The sequence below is a fragment of the Gopherus flavomarginatus genome, chromosome 8 (genome assembly GCF_025201925.1).
Source record: "Gopherus flavomarginatus isolate rGopFla2 chromosome 8, rGopFla2.mat.asm, whole genome shotgun sequence".
Classification (NCBI taxonomy): domain Eukaryota; kingdom Metazoa; phylum Chordata; order Testudines; family Testudinidae; genus Gopherus; species Gopherus flavomarginatus.
Window position 1 is genome coordinate 54,830,575 of NC_066624.1, and position 11,878 is coordinate 54,842,452.

Genomic DNA, 11,878 nt, shown 5'->3' on the forward strand with positions numbered 1-11,878 from the left:
GAGCACACCGTGGAGCCAATCCCTGGCTAGGACTCAAGGCACCTTCTGGCTTCTCCAGCGTTTGCCAGAATCCCAGCTGCTCTGGTGCAGCATGTCAGGAGGGCCAATAGGGTAACACTCGAAGGATGGTGGGTGCCCACGTGCCATGGTGATGGGCACAGAGGCAGTGCCTAGCAGTGCAGGATGGTGCTGTAAGATGGTGTGTTGCCACCCAGGCTGCCAGGAGCCATGTGGGGCTGAGCCCAGGGACAAAGGGTTGGAGGGTCACTGCTGTGTTTTGCATGGTCTTTCTCCCAGGGGGTGGAGAAGGCAGTACAAGGTTGTGACCCTGGCACTTGGGGCCGGGTGGGCCTAGCTTGCTGGCCTCTTAAACAGCCCTAGCGCAGGGTTACTCTCTCTGCCAGAGCGAGCTTGGGCGCTGCTAGCAGCCGGAGTCAGATCAGATTCATAGCTCAGGAATCCCAGCAGCCAGACCAGGGAGCTGCTGTCCTCAGGTGGGAGTGCCATGCGGGGCTGGGCTGCCATTGCCAAGCTGCTAGGCTCTTTGGAGCATGCCCATCTAGCTAAGTATTGTGCTGGCCTCATGACTGGGCACAAAGCCGCCCCCACGCACACTGGTGTTAGGCAGGGGCTCCATAGCAGCCAGGATGGGTACCCCAGTGTGAGTGAGGGGGTCTAGGGGCCCGGTCTGCCTTGGGGCATGCGGAACGTTGACTCAGGCTGACTGCGCTGGGGCGGGAGCCCTGGGCTTTGCTCTGAGGCTGCTTGTTTTTTTTCTGTTTGTGCTGCAATCACTGCATCCATGTTCTCCCCGCCTGGTTCTTGGTTCCTGAGAGCCAGGCAGGGTCAGGCGCTGGCAGCCAGGTCCCCCAAGGGCTGTGTGTGGCAGAGTGGGCTGGTTGGGAGCTTGGGGCTTATAGTGGGGGCAGGGCAGGAGGGAAGTAACGTGAGCATTCACAGCTTGCTGGGGGGTAGCAGCTCCATGTCGGCTGGGACCCCCATCCACTTTAGACCACAAGCCAGCTCAGGACAGGCTCCCTGGGGCGTGTTGCTGATGGCAGTGGGAGTTCCTACAGCTTTCTCCTCAGCCACTGTTCCTGGCCACAGTTTGAGGGGGGCCCTGGGTTCTGATCCAGCACAAAAATCCCCATCCCCTAGAAAGCTGGGTTGAGACCCAAGACCCCCATTGCACCAGCAATCCTCTCTTGAGGCTCATAGCAGGGTGATTTTCCTTAGTGAATGTCACCAGCTAGGCTGTCCTAAGGTGGACCATCACCATGGCATCTGGCTCCAGAACAGATGGCTGGTGTAGGCTGTCCCAGATGGAGATGGAAGCTCTCTGGCTGTGGCCCCTTCTAGCTCAGTCTCCCTCCGGGCACCTGCACAGGGGAGGCCAGAGATGGTCTTGGTGGTGTGGGCTGTGCCCCTTTAGGAGCTGGGCTGTGAGCCTCGAGCCTTGCCCAGCAGCTGTGTCATGGCTCCAGGCAGGATGCTGAGGCTCCGCAGGGGCACCCTCTCTCCTGAGCTGGCTGGGGTTAATAGCAGCCAGCCTGGGAGCTGGTGCTGGGCTGCCATGCCCTGGGGCGCAGGTGGTAAGGGGATCTGCTGAGTGACACTCAGTGGAGCCACATGCTCCTGGCTGGCCATGCTCCCAGGGGAGCACTCAAGAATGGCCTGTCCTGTCAGAGCCGGAGGAGAGGTTCCCCCAAATGGCAGCCTAGTGCCCCATCAGCCAGAGGGGCCGTCTCCCCTCAGCCAGCTGGGTGGAGGAGGGAGCCAGCTGCTGCCCCTCCCCCTTGCTTGCTGTGTCTTTTAACCTCTTGTGTGCCAGGTTCAGTGATAGGTTCAAGCCAAATATGACTGGGATTGAGGGAAAACCTAGGGCTGAGGAAGAGGAAACTGGACTCCTTTGCCAGAGGGGGGGTGCTGTGGGCGGGGAGGGTGTCCAGCCTAGCCGGTCCATTCAGCTGTGTCTTGGTCTGCTGCTGGCTGTGCAAGGCTGGCGCCTTTCTTCAGACTAGAATGGGCCTGTTATGTGGCATGCTAGGAAGGGGTGTGCGCGCATGGTGTGATGGGGTGCACCAGGTGTGAGATGCACCATTTGGGCTGGATTCCAGACACGTTCTGTGGACCTGGCTTCCCTGGGTTTCTTTGTTTGAGGGCTGGGTGCTTCTAGCAGCTCCGTGGTGGGGCCTGGCTGGAAGGCTGGCTCAGAGCTTCTGCAGCTGGGGGTCCTTGTCCCCTCCAGCTACCCTTGGGCTGTTGCCTGCCTGCTGCTCAGCCAGGCCCCAGCGTCAGCCGGCCGAGACACCTGCTGCCAGACAGCTGGTCTCCAAGTGCTGTGTCATGGCGACATGGGTTGGGGGCCCTGCTGCTGCCTCCACCCCGGAAATTGTCTTCCCCCATCCCCAACTTGGATTGACAAGCAGGTGGGGAGGCAGGGAGAGGAACTGAATGTCATCGCCAGGAGGGGGGAGAAAGAGGAATGTGGGGGTGTGTGTGGATTTTGTTGGCGATGGATGGGTAGGGTTGCCAACTTTCTATTTGTGGAAAACTGAACACCCTTGCCCTTCCCCGAGGCCCTTTCCCTGCCCCTTCTCTGAGGCCCCACCATCCCCCTCCCCATTGTTCACTCACTCATTTTCACCAGGCTGGGGAAGAGATGTGGGACTGGATGAGGGCTCTGGTTGGGGCCAGGGATGAGGAGGTTGGGGTGCAGGAGGGGTGTCTGAGTTGTGGCTGTGGGGTTTGGAGTGGGAGAGGGGGCTCCAGGCTGGGGCAGGGGGTTGGGGCAATGAGAGGGTGTGGCTCTGGCTGGGAGTATGGGCTCTGAGCTGGGGCCAAGGGGGTTGGAGTGTAGGAGAGGACTCCAGGCTCGAGTTTGGATACAGGAAGGGGCTCCGGGCAAGGGCAGGGGGTTGGGGTGTGGGAGAGGGTGAGGGGTGTGGGCTCCAGGTGGCTCTGCTAGTCTCAGGCAGCTCCCAGAAAGAGGCCAGCATCTCTCTCTGGCTCCTAGGCAGAGACACAGCTAGGCAGCAATATGTGCTGCCCCGCCTGCAGGTGCCGCCCCTGCAGTTCCCAGCCAGTGGGAACTGCAGAGCCAGCGCTCAGGGCACGGGCAGCACATGGACCTCCATGGCCACCCCTATGCATAGGAGACAGAGGGAGATGCTGGCCGCTTCCCAGGAGCTGCGCAGAGCCAGGCAGGCACCTTGCTTGCCCCGCTGCAGGTGGCCAAACGGACTTTTAATGGATTGGTCAGCAGTGCTGGGAGGCCTTCGTGCCCTGACTCCCACAGTAACTTTCCAGCCTCCACAATATATGCACCACCGTGCTCCCTACCTTACAGGGTCCTTGTGGGACATCTCTATGGGCATGGTGTGTTCCAAGCTCTGGACTTGTGGCTCCAGCACCACCACCGTTTGGTGCACCCCCAATCCCATGAGACCTCTGTCTCGCAGTACCTGGGCCTGGGGTTCCCCTCAAAGGCAGATGGGATGCCAGGAGCGGAGAGGTGTGGCGAGGGCTGGACAGCCGGATATGTTGAAACAGGTTCCCTGCGTCACTGGCCAGGGTTCTGGGGCATCCCCAGAAAGCAAGGGCCTGGCTGCCCCACACCCCTCTGTGCGCGGGCATGTGTGAGCACAGCGCCCAGCACATCTGACCACCCGGCTGTCTTGGATCTGTGCCTAGGTTGAAGATGGGGGTAAGGCAGCCCTGTCCCGCAAGATGCGGCCTGGGGACGAGCTGGTGAACATCAATGGCACCCCGCTGTACGGCTCCCGGCAGGAGGCGCTCGTCCTCATCAAAGGCTCCTACCGCACACTGAAGATGATTGTCAGGAGGTAGGAGCGTGGGCCCCTGACTGGGCTGTCCTCGCCTGGAGAGCGGGTGAATTGTCCTAGAGTCAGCCCCACTGAGGGTCCCCAGGCTCTGGGGAGGGCGCCATCCTGTGGGCAGAGGGGAGAGCTGCAGGAGAATCCTGTTGGCAGCAGTTTGAGGAAGGGTCTGCCCCGCTCCAGAGGTGCTGGGGGGCAGCAAGGGGCTGAGGTGACTGGGCCGCGGGTTGGCATGTCTGGATCTTGCCAGGCCCTGACTGGCCCAGTCAAGGGAGAGAACAGAGCAGAGGGGTTTCCCCAGCAGCCTCAGACCCCTGGCACTCGCTACCCAGAGTTAGGGCTAGAGGCTGCATCTGGGGCTGGCTGGGAGCTTATGGCCGGTGGGGCTGCCTGGCTCGCTGCCTTCTGTGCAGGGGGGGCCATGGGACCCTGTCTCCCTTCTCTGCTGGCCCCTGCCATGCCGCCTCACCCAGGGGTTGGGGAGGAGACACTCTGAGTGGAACTGTCCCAGCAGGTGAGGGCAGAGGGTTGAGGGCAGCTGTGTGTGTGTGTGTGTGTGTGTGTGTGTGGAGCTTTCCCCATTCGCAGAGGGGCAATGAGATGGGGGACCCCTCCCCTGGGCGTGGAGCCTCCTGGCCCCAGTTTGGTTCTGCTGGGCTCCCCACAGCAGGCCCAGGCTCCCCTGCTAGCTAGGGGCAGCTCAGGGACTCTCCACAGCCCTTCCCCCTGCCCCCAACCTGTGTCTTTGGAGGCACCTGACCCCCAAACCCAGGGAGGGGGAGCAGTGGGGGTTGGACCACCCCTTCCTCCAGCAATCAGGTGTGTCTGGCTCCTCTCTGCCCTGAGAGCCCCAGGGCTAATCCCCAGCACCACCTTATCTCCCGACCCCAGGCGCCCTGCCCTGTTTATCTCCCAACTATTTGGGGTGGGTGAGTCTAGCTGTGGGGGGTCTTACTGTCTTGGGCAAGGGTCTGGGGAGCTGGGCAGGGGACCCCGTCCATGTCGAGCTGACAGCAGACAGGCGCTGGAAGCAGTGTGAGGACATGTGCAGGAGGCCTGGCTGGAGCCAGAGCCCTTTGCCTCCTTGGGCCTCCTGATGCCCCTGGGAGGCAGCCTTGGCTGAGCTCCAGCAGCAAGCTCTGGTGCATGGGGGCACAGCTGGGTCTCTGCCGGGGCAGCCCCCACAGCTCCCTGCCAGGACACAGTCGGCTCTGGGCTGTGCAGTCGCAGGGAGCCCTAAAGCCTTTTGACTGTTTCAGCTGCTCCTGCGATGCCAGATACCCAGGTGATGGGCCCCAGAAGAGGCTGAGCTGGGTGTGGATTCCCGTGTGCCGGAGACCCAGGAAAGGCCCCTGCTCCTGGCTGTAGGGGGCCCTGGCTCAGTAGGGAACCCGCCCTCCTCCCACCCGCTCCAGGCGGGGACTTGGGGGACATGGGCCCTGCTGTCCTGTGGTGCTCCCAGCCTGAGCTGCTGCTGCCCTCTGGTGGCTGGAATGTGTCTGTTTTCTGCTGGTCAGAAGTGCCTGGACTCAGGGCATGGGGCGGGGAGACAGCACCAGGGCTGCCCAGAGGATTCAGGGGGCCTGAGGCAAAGCAATTTTGGGGGCCCCTTCCCTGAAAAAAAGTTGCAGTACTACAAAATACTGTATTCTCGTGGGGGCCCCTGTGAGGCCCAGGGCAAATTGCCCCACTTGCCCCCCACCTCTGGGCAGCCCTGGACAGTACAGCCTGTTGGCCCCAGAGCCCTAGCGGTGTCTGGGATGGCTCCATGCTGAGCCCCAGACCCTCTCCCCTCCCCAGGGGGGTTATACCCTGGCACTCCCAGGAGGGCCTGGCACTGAATCTCTGGCCCAATAGCCATCTCCATCCAGAGCCTTTCCTGTGCATTGCGACAACCGGGCTACTTGCTTGGGGAGAGGAGCCCCTGGACTTGGGGCAGCCCATTGGCTATTCGTGCCAGGGCCAGGACAGCTTGGATCCCCATTCCCCAGCACTCAAATGCAGGCAGGGAGGTGGCTGCAGAGATGAGACACTGGCCCGAAGGGGATGCCCCGGGGGACCCAAGCTCTCTGAGCACGGTGCCCCTCCTCCTCCCCCCTCCAGAAGGTCTCCCTGATGAGCCCAGATCAGCCCGCAGAACTTGGCACTCGCTGTAGCTGTGAGGCCGCTTGGTGCCAGTGACATGGGCCGGGGGCTCTGCCCGGGGAGTTTCACGTGGGGCTAGGAGATTGGGGGAGGATGAAATGACCCTGGCCTCAAGCTATGAGCTGAGCTGGCTTTTAAGGCTCTAGCCATGTGTTTCCTGCCTGCAGCCCCCAGCCAGGGCTTCCCTAACCCACCTGGCCCTTCCCAGAACCGAGGTTGCAGGGCTGTCTATTCATAGAATCATAGAAGATTAGGATTGGAAGGGACCTCAGGTGGTCATCTAGTCCAACCCCCTGCTCAAAGCAGGACCAATCCTCAGACAGATTTTTACCCCCATTCCCTAAATGGCCCCCTCAAGGATTGAACTCACAACCCTGGGTTTAGCAGGCCAATGCTCAAACCACTGAGCTATCCCTCCTCCCCTTGATCTCTTGCCAACTCCACCCCCCCCCCGTGACCTCCCTCTTCCTGGGCTCTTCCCACGGCTTCCTGTGCGAGGGTGAGGGCCGGGGGTGGGGGACGGCCAAGCCCAGCTGCTTAGGGCAGGGAAGCAGCTGCAGCTGCAGCTGTTGTGGTTGGTTGCAATCTGCACTAACTGTGGAGCGAGCCCCTGGACGGATCCCACAGGCTCCCCCACTCTGCCCAGCCCTGGCTGGGGTCTGCCCAGGACAGGGGGCTGGGTGCACCCCAATGTCAGGGCCTGGCTGGCCGGGAGGTGACCTGGCTTCTTCATGCTGCCACATGGGGCAGCCATGGCCCTTTGTGAATGGCTGCGGGAGACTTGGCAAAGGCACCCCTGGGCATGCCAGCTGGAGACCCCTTCTCTAGCCCAGCGGCCGTTGGCATTGTGCAGCTACCAGGGGAGGAGGGGAGCACTAAGGCCAGGCATAGGCCCTGCTCTCCCCTACAACTGGAAACGCTCCCTGATCCCCAGGACAGCCTGCGGATGCAGGGGTCGTCCCCCTTCCTCCGGGGTGCCAATGATGCTCGGGATCTGAGTCCATTGCGAGGGACGGCAGGGGTGACTCAGTGTGCCCAACGGGGCTCTGCTATCCCATTTCCTCTCTGTGACTGCTCGTTGAGCCAGGAAGCCCTGGGTTGCTCTCCAGCCCCAGCCAGCTCCCTCCCTGTTTTCTCTCCCAGTGGCAGCGAATTCCTTGCTGTCCGGAGCTTATCTCCCCTGAACATCGCTTCCTCGCTCCCTTCCTGGCTGCTGCGGTTGCCTGGGAGCAGGTAGACGATTGGCTGCTGGGCCTGGGGGTGGGGATCTCAGAACCGGCAAAGACTCTGGGAGAGCACTGGGATCGAGGTCAGCAGCCACGGTGCTAGCAGAGGCTGCCCGGTGTGGTGCAGCCAGCAAGCAAGGGCACCATCTCTGCAGTCTGACGTGGCACCCAGGCTCGTGGCTCCACAGCACGGAGGGCTTGGGATGTGCTTCTGTGGGAGGCGTTGGGGCAGCAGGTCAGCTACGAGGGACGCAACGCTCTAGTCTTTGGGGTCGCCCAGCCCAGATCTCTCTGGAATCCCCCATCCATGGTGAGTACGGGGCCTTGAGCTGGTGGGGCTCCACTGGCTCCCGGTGCTGACAGCCCATCTCTGGGAGGCAGCCTGGTTTGCCCTGGAGGGAGCCAGGCCCAGTGGGACAATGGGAAGGATGGATGCCCTGCTCCACGGCTTGTGCCTTGCTGAAGGTGGCAACTTCTGCCAGGAGATGTGGGGCACAGCTTGGGCTCCCCAGCACCTGCGGTGCTGCTGCCCATGCCAGAGCAGAGCATGCCATCCATTTGCCCCTCCGTCTCCAGCACTGCTCATCCTGTAGGGTTCAGACACCTCTTCTCTGGGGCCCTGCATAGCACCTGCCCCCTCTCCCACTGGAGTTCACCTGAATCCTGACAGAACGTCTGCCTCCTGTGACTCCCACGCTGAGCACACAGCTCTGCCAGTGCCCCTCACTCCTGACCTGCAGCCCGCTGCTGTCCCAGCCCTGGGCTCGTCTCTGCACAGCTCTGCCGGTGCCCTTCAGTCCCAACCCATAGCCCCTGCTCTCCCAGCCCCCTGTCAGAACCCAGGCCCCCTCTCCACCACCCCTCTGTCCCAGTCGTGCCTCCCACAACACAGAAGCAGCTGGTCTTGCCCAGTCGTGGGACAGCTTTGTGATGTAGCCAAGTCCCTGAGGTTCCTAAGGCTTTTGAAGTCTGTTTCACTCGATGCCAGTTCGGGTGAAGTCAGGGTCTCCCGAAAAGTGGCACATTCCCCTGCACTGTGCCCCGTCCCTTCAGGCCTGGCAGGGGGCTTGTGGCTCCCCCGTGGCCAGCTGTTGCAGTCATCTCTGTCTCCCCTCACGCTCAGGGTGCAGCCTGCAGGGCTCAGTAAGACCCCTTGTGATTGTGGTGCTGCCCTTGACTTGGCACCCCAGCCTTATCAACTGAGGGCTGCAGCTGAATGAGGGGCTACCCTCACAGATCAGACCAAAGGCAATGTATGGGGCACACAGCTGCTTGGAGATGCTTAGACTAGGCGGCTGCTCCTGGGGGAGCCAGGGACTCGGGGACAGCACTGGGGCTCCAGGCCAGGTCCCAGCAGGGGTTGTGCTCAGTGCCAGCTAACGGTGCTGGTGCAGGGCTCTGCAGGGACTGGTCAGGGCTGTTCTGGTCTGGGCCCCCAGCTCTTGTGCCATGGCACCATGTGGTCTGGCACAGTTTCCTGTGTCCATCCCTCACTGAGCTGGGCTCCTGCTGCTGGACTGGGCTGCCACAGAATGGCAGGCTGCAGCTAGCCCCTGCAGGCATGGTGGCCCTGGTCCCTCAGAGCCAGGGCTGACCGCAGTGTGGTGCTGAGGGGCGCTGTGCTGCTGAAGCATCGTCTTCCAGAGGAGCCATAAAACCTGGATTCCTGCCCACCTGCTGTCACTAAGGTCCCGGAGCACTTTAATGCCCTGACTTGTCTGTACCCCTGGTGTTCTGGCCACATCCTGGCACTGGAGCTAGCTTCTGTAAGGACAGGCCATGGTGCAAGGAGTCGTGTCTGAGTAAGTGTTGCTGCAACCCTTTCAGAAGGGGCTCTGAGTGCTGGGGAGCGGCCAATGTCAGGTTGTGGAGCCAGGGGACAGCTGGATCAGGGCACTGTGAATTCTCAGGGGCAGGGATGGGGTGAATACCACACCCAGACAGGGCCCCAGGCCTAACTGGGGTCTCTGCACTGCTGGTGGAGTTGGGCCTCTGTTGCCCTGGGCACTGCCCCAAGGATCTCACCAGCCGAGAGTCCTAGGGGAACCGAGGATGCATTGGCTCTCGATGCATTGGCTCTCACTGCATTTGACTAGTCTCCTGGGGCCACGACATCCCAACACTCCCTCTAGAGAACTGGGATCACATGGTACAACTGAGCCTGCTCTCTGAATTTCCTGGGGGTGATTCCAACCCCCTATGTAGGGTGCCTGCCGGGGGCATGTGTCTCCCCGTAGGAGCAGGCAACTGTGCAGCTCTGCTGTGCTGGCCTGGCACCAACCCTGTGGAGCCCATAAATCCTGGCATTATTGCCGCGCTATCAGTGTGCAGTCCCTGACCCCTACACAACAGCTTCCTCTGCACTTCTCGCCGGGGCACTGCCTACATATCAGGGACTCCAGGATTGGGGTCCCAAATCCCTCACCCCTGAGAGCAGGAAGATGGCTCTGCAAAGCCTACTTCTTCCCTGAGGGGCCGGGCTGCCCCTGGCGTGAAGCCATTCTCCCCCCTGGCTGCTCTCTCCAGCAGCACCGCGCAACGCTGTGCTGGGAACCTGACTGGTTCCCGCTCCCAGCCCTGTCCCTCTGGTGTCAGTTTCCCCTCACTCTGGTTTCCATTCAGTCCAGCCTGGGCCGTGGGGCTTGTGCTGAGCCAGAGTGTGATGCTGCCGTGTAGGGCTCTGAGCCAATCCAGTGAGTGCATAGTTCATGCTGACTCCTCTGCCACCTGCCAACCTAACTCCTTACCTCCATGCTACTTCATTCCCCAACTGTTGGGACACTCAAGCTAGGGCAGCGGTAACGTGCCATCACAGGGAATCTCTTGGCCTGGCTCTGGGAGCCTGGGGTCGAGTCCCATCATTGGCCTGTAAGTGCGATGCAGGACCCTGTACGGGTGATGGGAAGCCTGTGTGTGCAGCCAGGCCCAGCTAAAATGCCCCTGTTTGCTCTGTGGGGGCAGGGTGCTTCCAGTCTGGGTGCTCTTGGGGGTGACAGTTTGGCTACCTACCCTGGTAGCCCAGGGGCAGTCAGAGGGCTCCCAGTCTCCCCATGGGATCGTCCAAGGTTGTGAATTACTGGAGCGGGGGGCTTGCCTGCGTTCTGCCCCACTCCATCCAGACAGAGCCAGCAGCAGAGCCAGGCCTGGGCTAGTGCTATGTGGCTGGGATCTTTATTTAGGGCCCTGCCCTGGCTTCCTGGCATGAGTCGAACTTTCCAAGTTGTCCTACCTATTGGAGCGATGCCCATAGAGGATGGGGGTGGGGCTGCCTGGCTAATCCCCAGCAATCAGCCAGTGTGAGTCAGGCCCCCAGAAATCATGAGACTGGCTTAAAACTCAGGCGTTAGACCTGAAGCTGGTTCCTCCATCTCCTAGTGTCTGAGTCTGGTGGGGCCCCTTCACCAGCTCTTCTCCCCAGCCACCAGGGCTAGAGACCTGCTTTTTAAAAATCCCACACTGAGGGCCAAGCATAATCCCATGACTCTGGGAGCTGGGGCTTGAGGATATCCCAGGCTTTGGGGTACTGTGCTGGAAAGGGAGGGTGCAGTGCATGGGGACGGTGGGGACTGAAATCCTCATCAGCCAAAGTGTGTGGATGTGACCATTTAGCCCCATAGCGCTGGCCCCTCCTCTGCCTATTGGAATGTCATGGGGGGAAGAGGTCTCTGCATTGCTTCAGTCAGTGGGGGGGCGGATCCCTGCTCCCTGCCCCTGTTGGCAAAGAGGCAGGAGTGGGGAGTGCTGCGAGGGGCAGCCCAGAGAAAGGGCTTCCACGCCAGTCCATGCCTTCTGTGGCTTTATCCTCCTGGTGGAAGGCACCTGCTCCCCACCCCTGAGTGTCAGCAGCTCCCAGCCCTTCGCTCAGAGGAGCGTGGGATGCCATTCTCTGGGCTGGGCAGGCGTGGCCGTGGGGGAGATGGCCCCCAAAGACCCCAGTGAGCTAATGGGAAACTCCTCCGGGATGTCCCCTCTGTCCTGCTAAGGAAGCCTCCCTGTGGGGGATGGGACGGGAAGCTCTCCAGGAAGTGAGCTCAGCCCAGTGCCTCAGCCTGGTTTCCTCTCCATTCTCGGCTCTGTGCTGCTCTTGGCAGGAGGAACGTGCCCGTCATCAGGCCCCACTCCTGGCACCTGGCCAAGCTCTCCGAGGTCCGGACCGAGGCTGCCACCATGCACTGTCCCTCTGATGCCTTCAGCTTGTCCTGGCACTCAGGATGTGACTCCAGGTGAGTCCCACAGCAGCTGGGGTGTAGCTCTGCCTGGACTCGCTGCCCTGGGGCACCCGAGAGCCCTCCAGGTGGAGAAGCCTGGGCAGGTGCCTGGCTCTAAAATGCCCCCTTCCTGGAGCAACCCAGCCCCAATCTAGCTGCTCCCCAACCTCAGAACCCCTGCACTGGGCCGCCTCTGGGCCTCCAGTGCCGGGCCGGGGCCCAGCAATGGCCACTTGGTTGTCAGCCAGGCATTGGTGGCCCCGGGTTGACTGAGGCTGATTTTGGGCTTGGGCTCATTTGTCTTCCCTGGTGGACTGCAGAGGGCAGAGTTAAGGCCAGCCATGCTCCCCAGAGCTGCTCGAGTGCAGTTCCCTTAGATCTGAGCTTTGCTCTCACCCTAGTCCTTGGGATAATGTAACTCGCCTGTCACCGTGTCTTTAGCCTTTCAGTTCCCTGGCTG

The 11,878-nt window shown here is 61.6% G+C and overlaps 1 protein-coding gene across 1 annotated transcript in view; it reads left to right on the plus strand.

Moving 5' to 3' along the window:
* SHROOM4 (shroom family member 4) overlaps positions 1-11,878 on the plus strand; it is a 68,130-nt gene that overhangs the window by 31,994 nt on the left and 24,258 nt on the right. The window contains exons 2-3 of the mRNA XM_050965748.1: positions 3,694-3,845; positions 11,302-11,433. Coding sequence (XP_050821705.1) covers positions 3,694-3,845; positions 11,302-11,433 — 284 coding nt within the window. The remainder of the gene's footprint in view (positions 1-3,693; positions 3,846-11,301; positions 11,434-11,878) is intronic.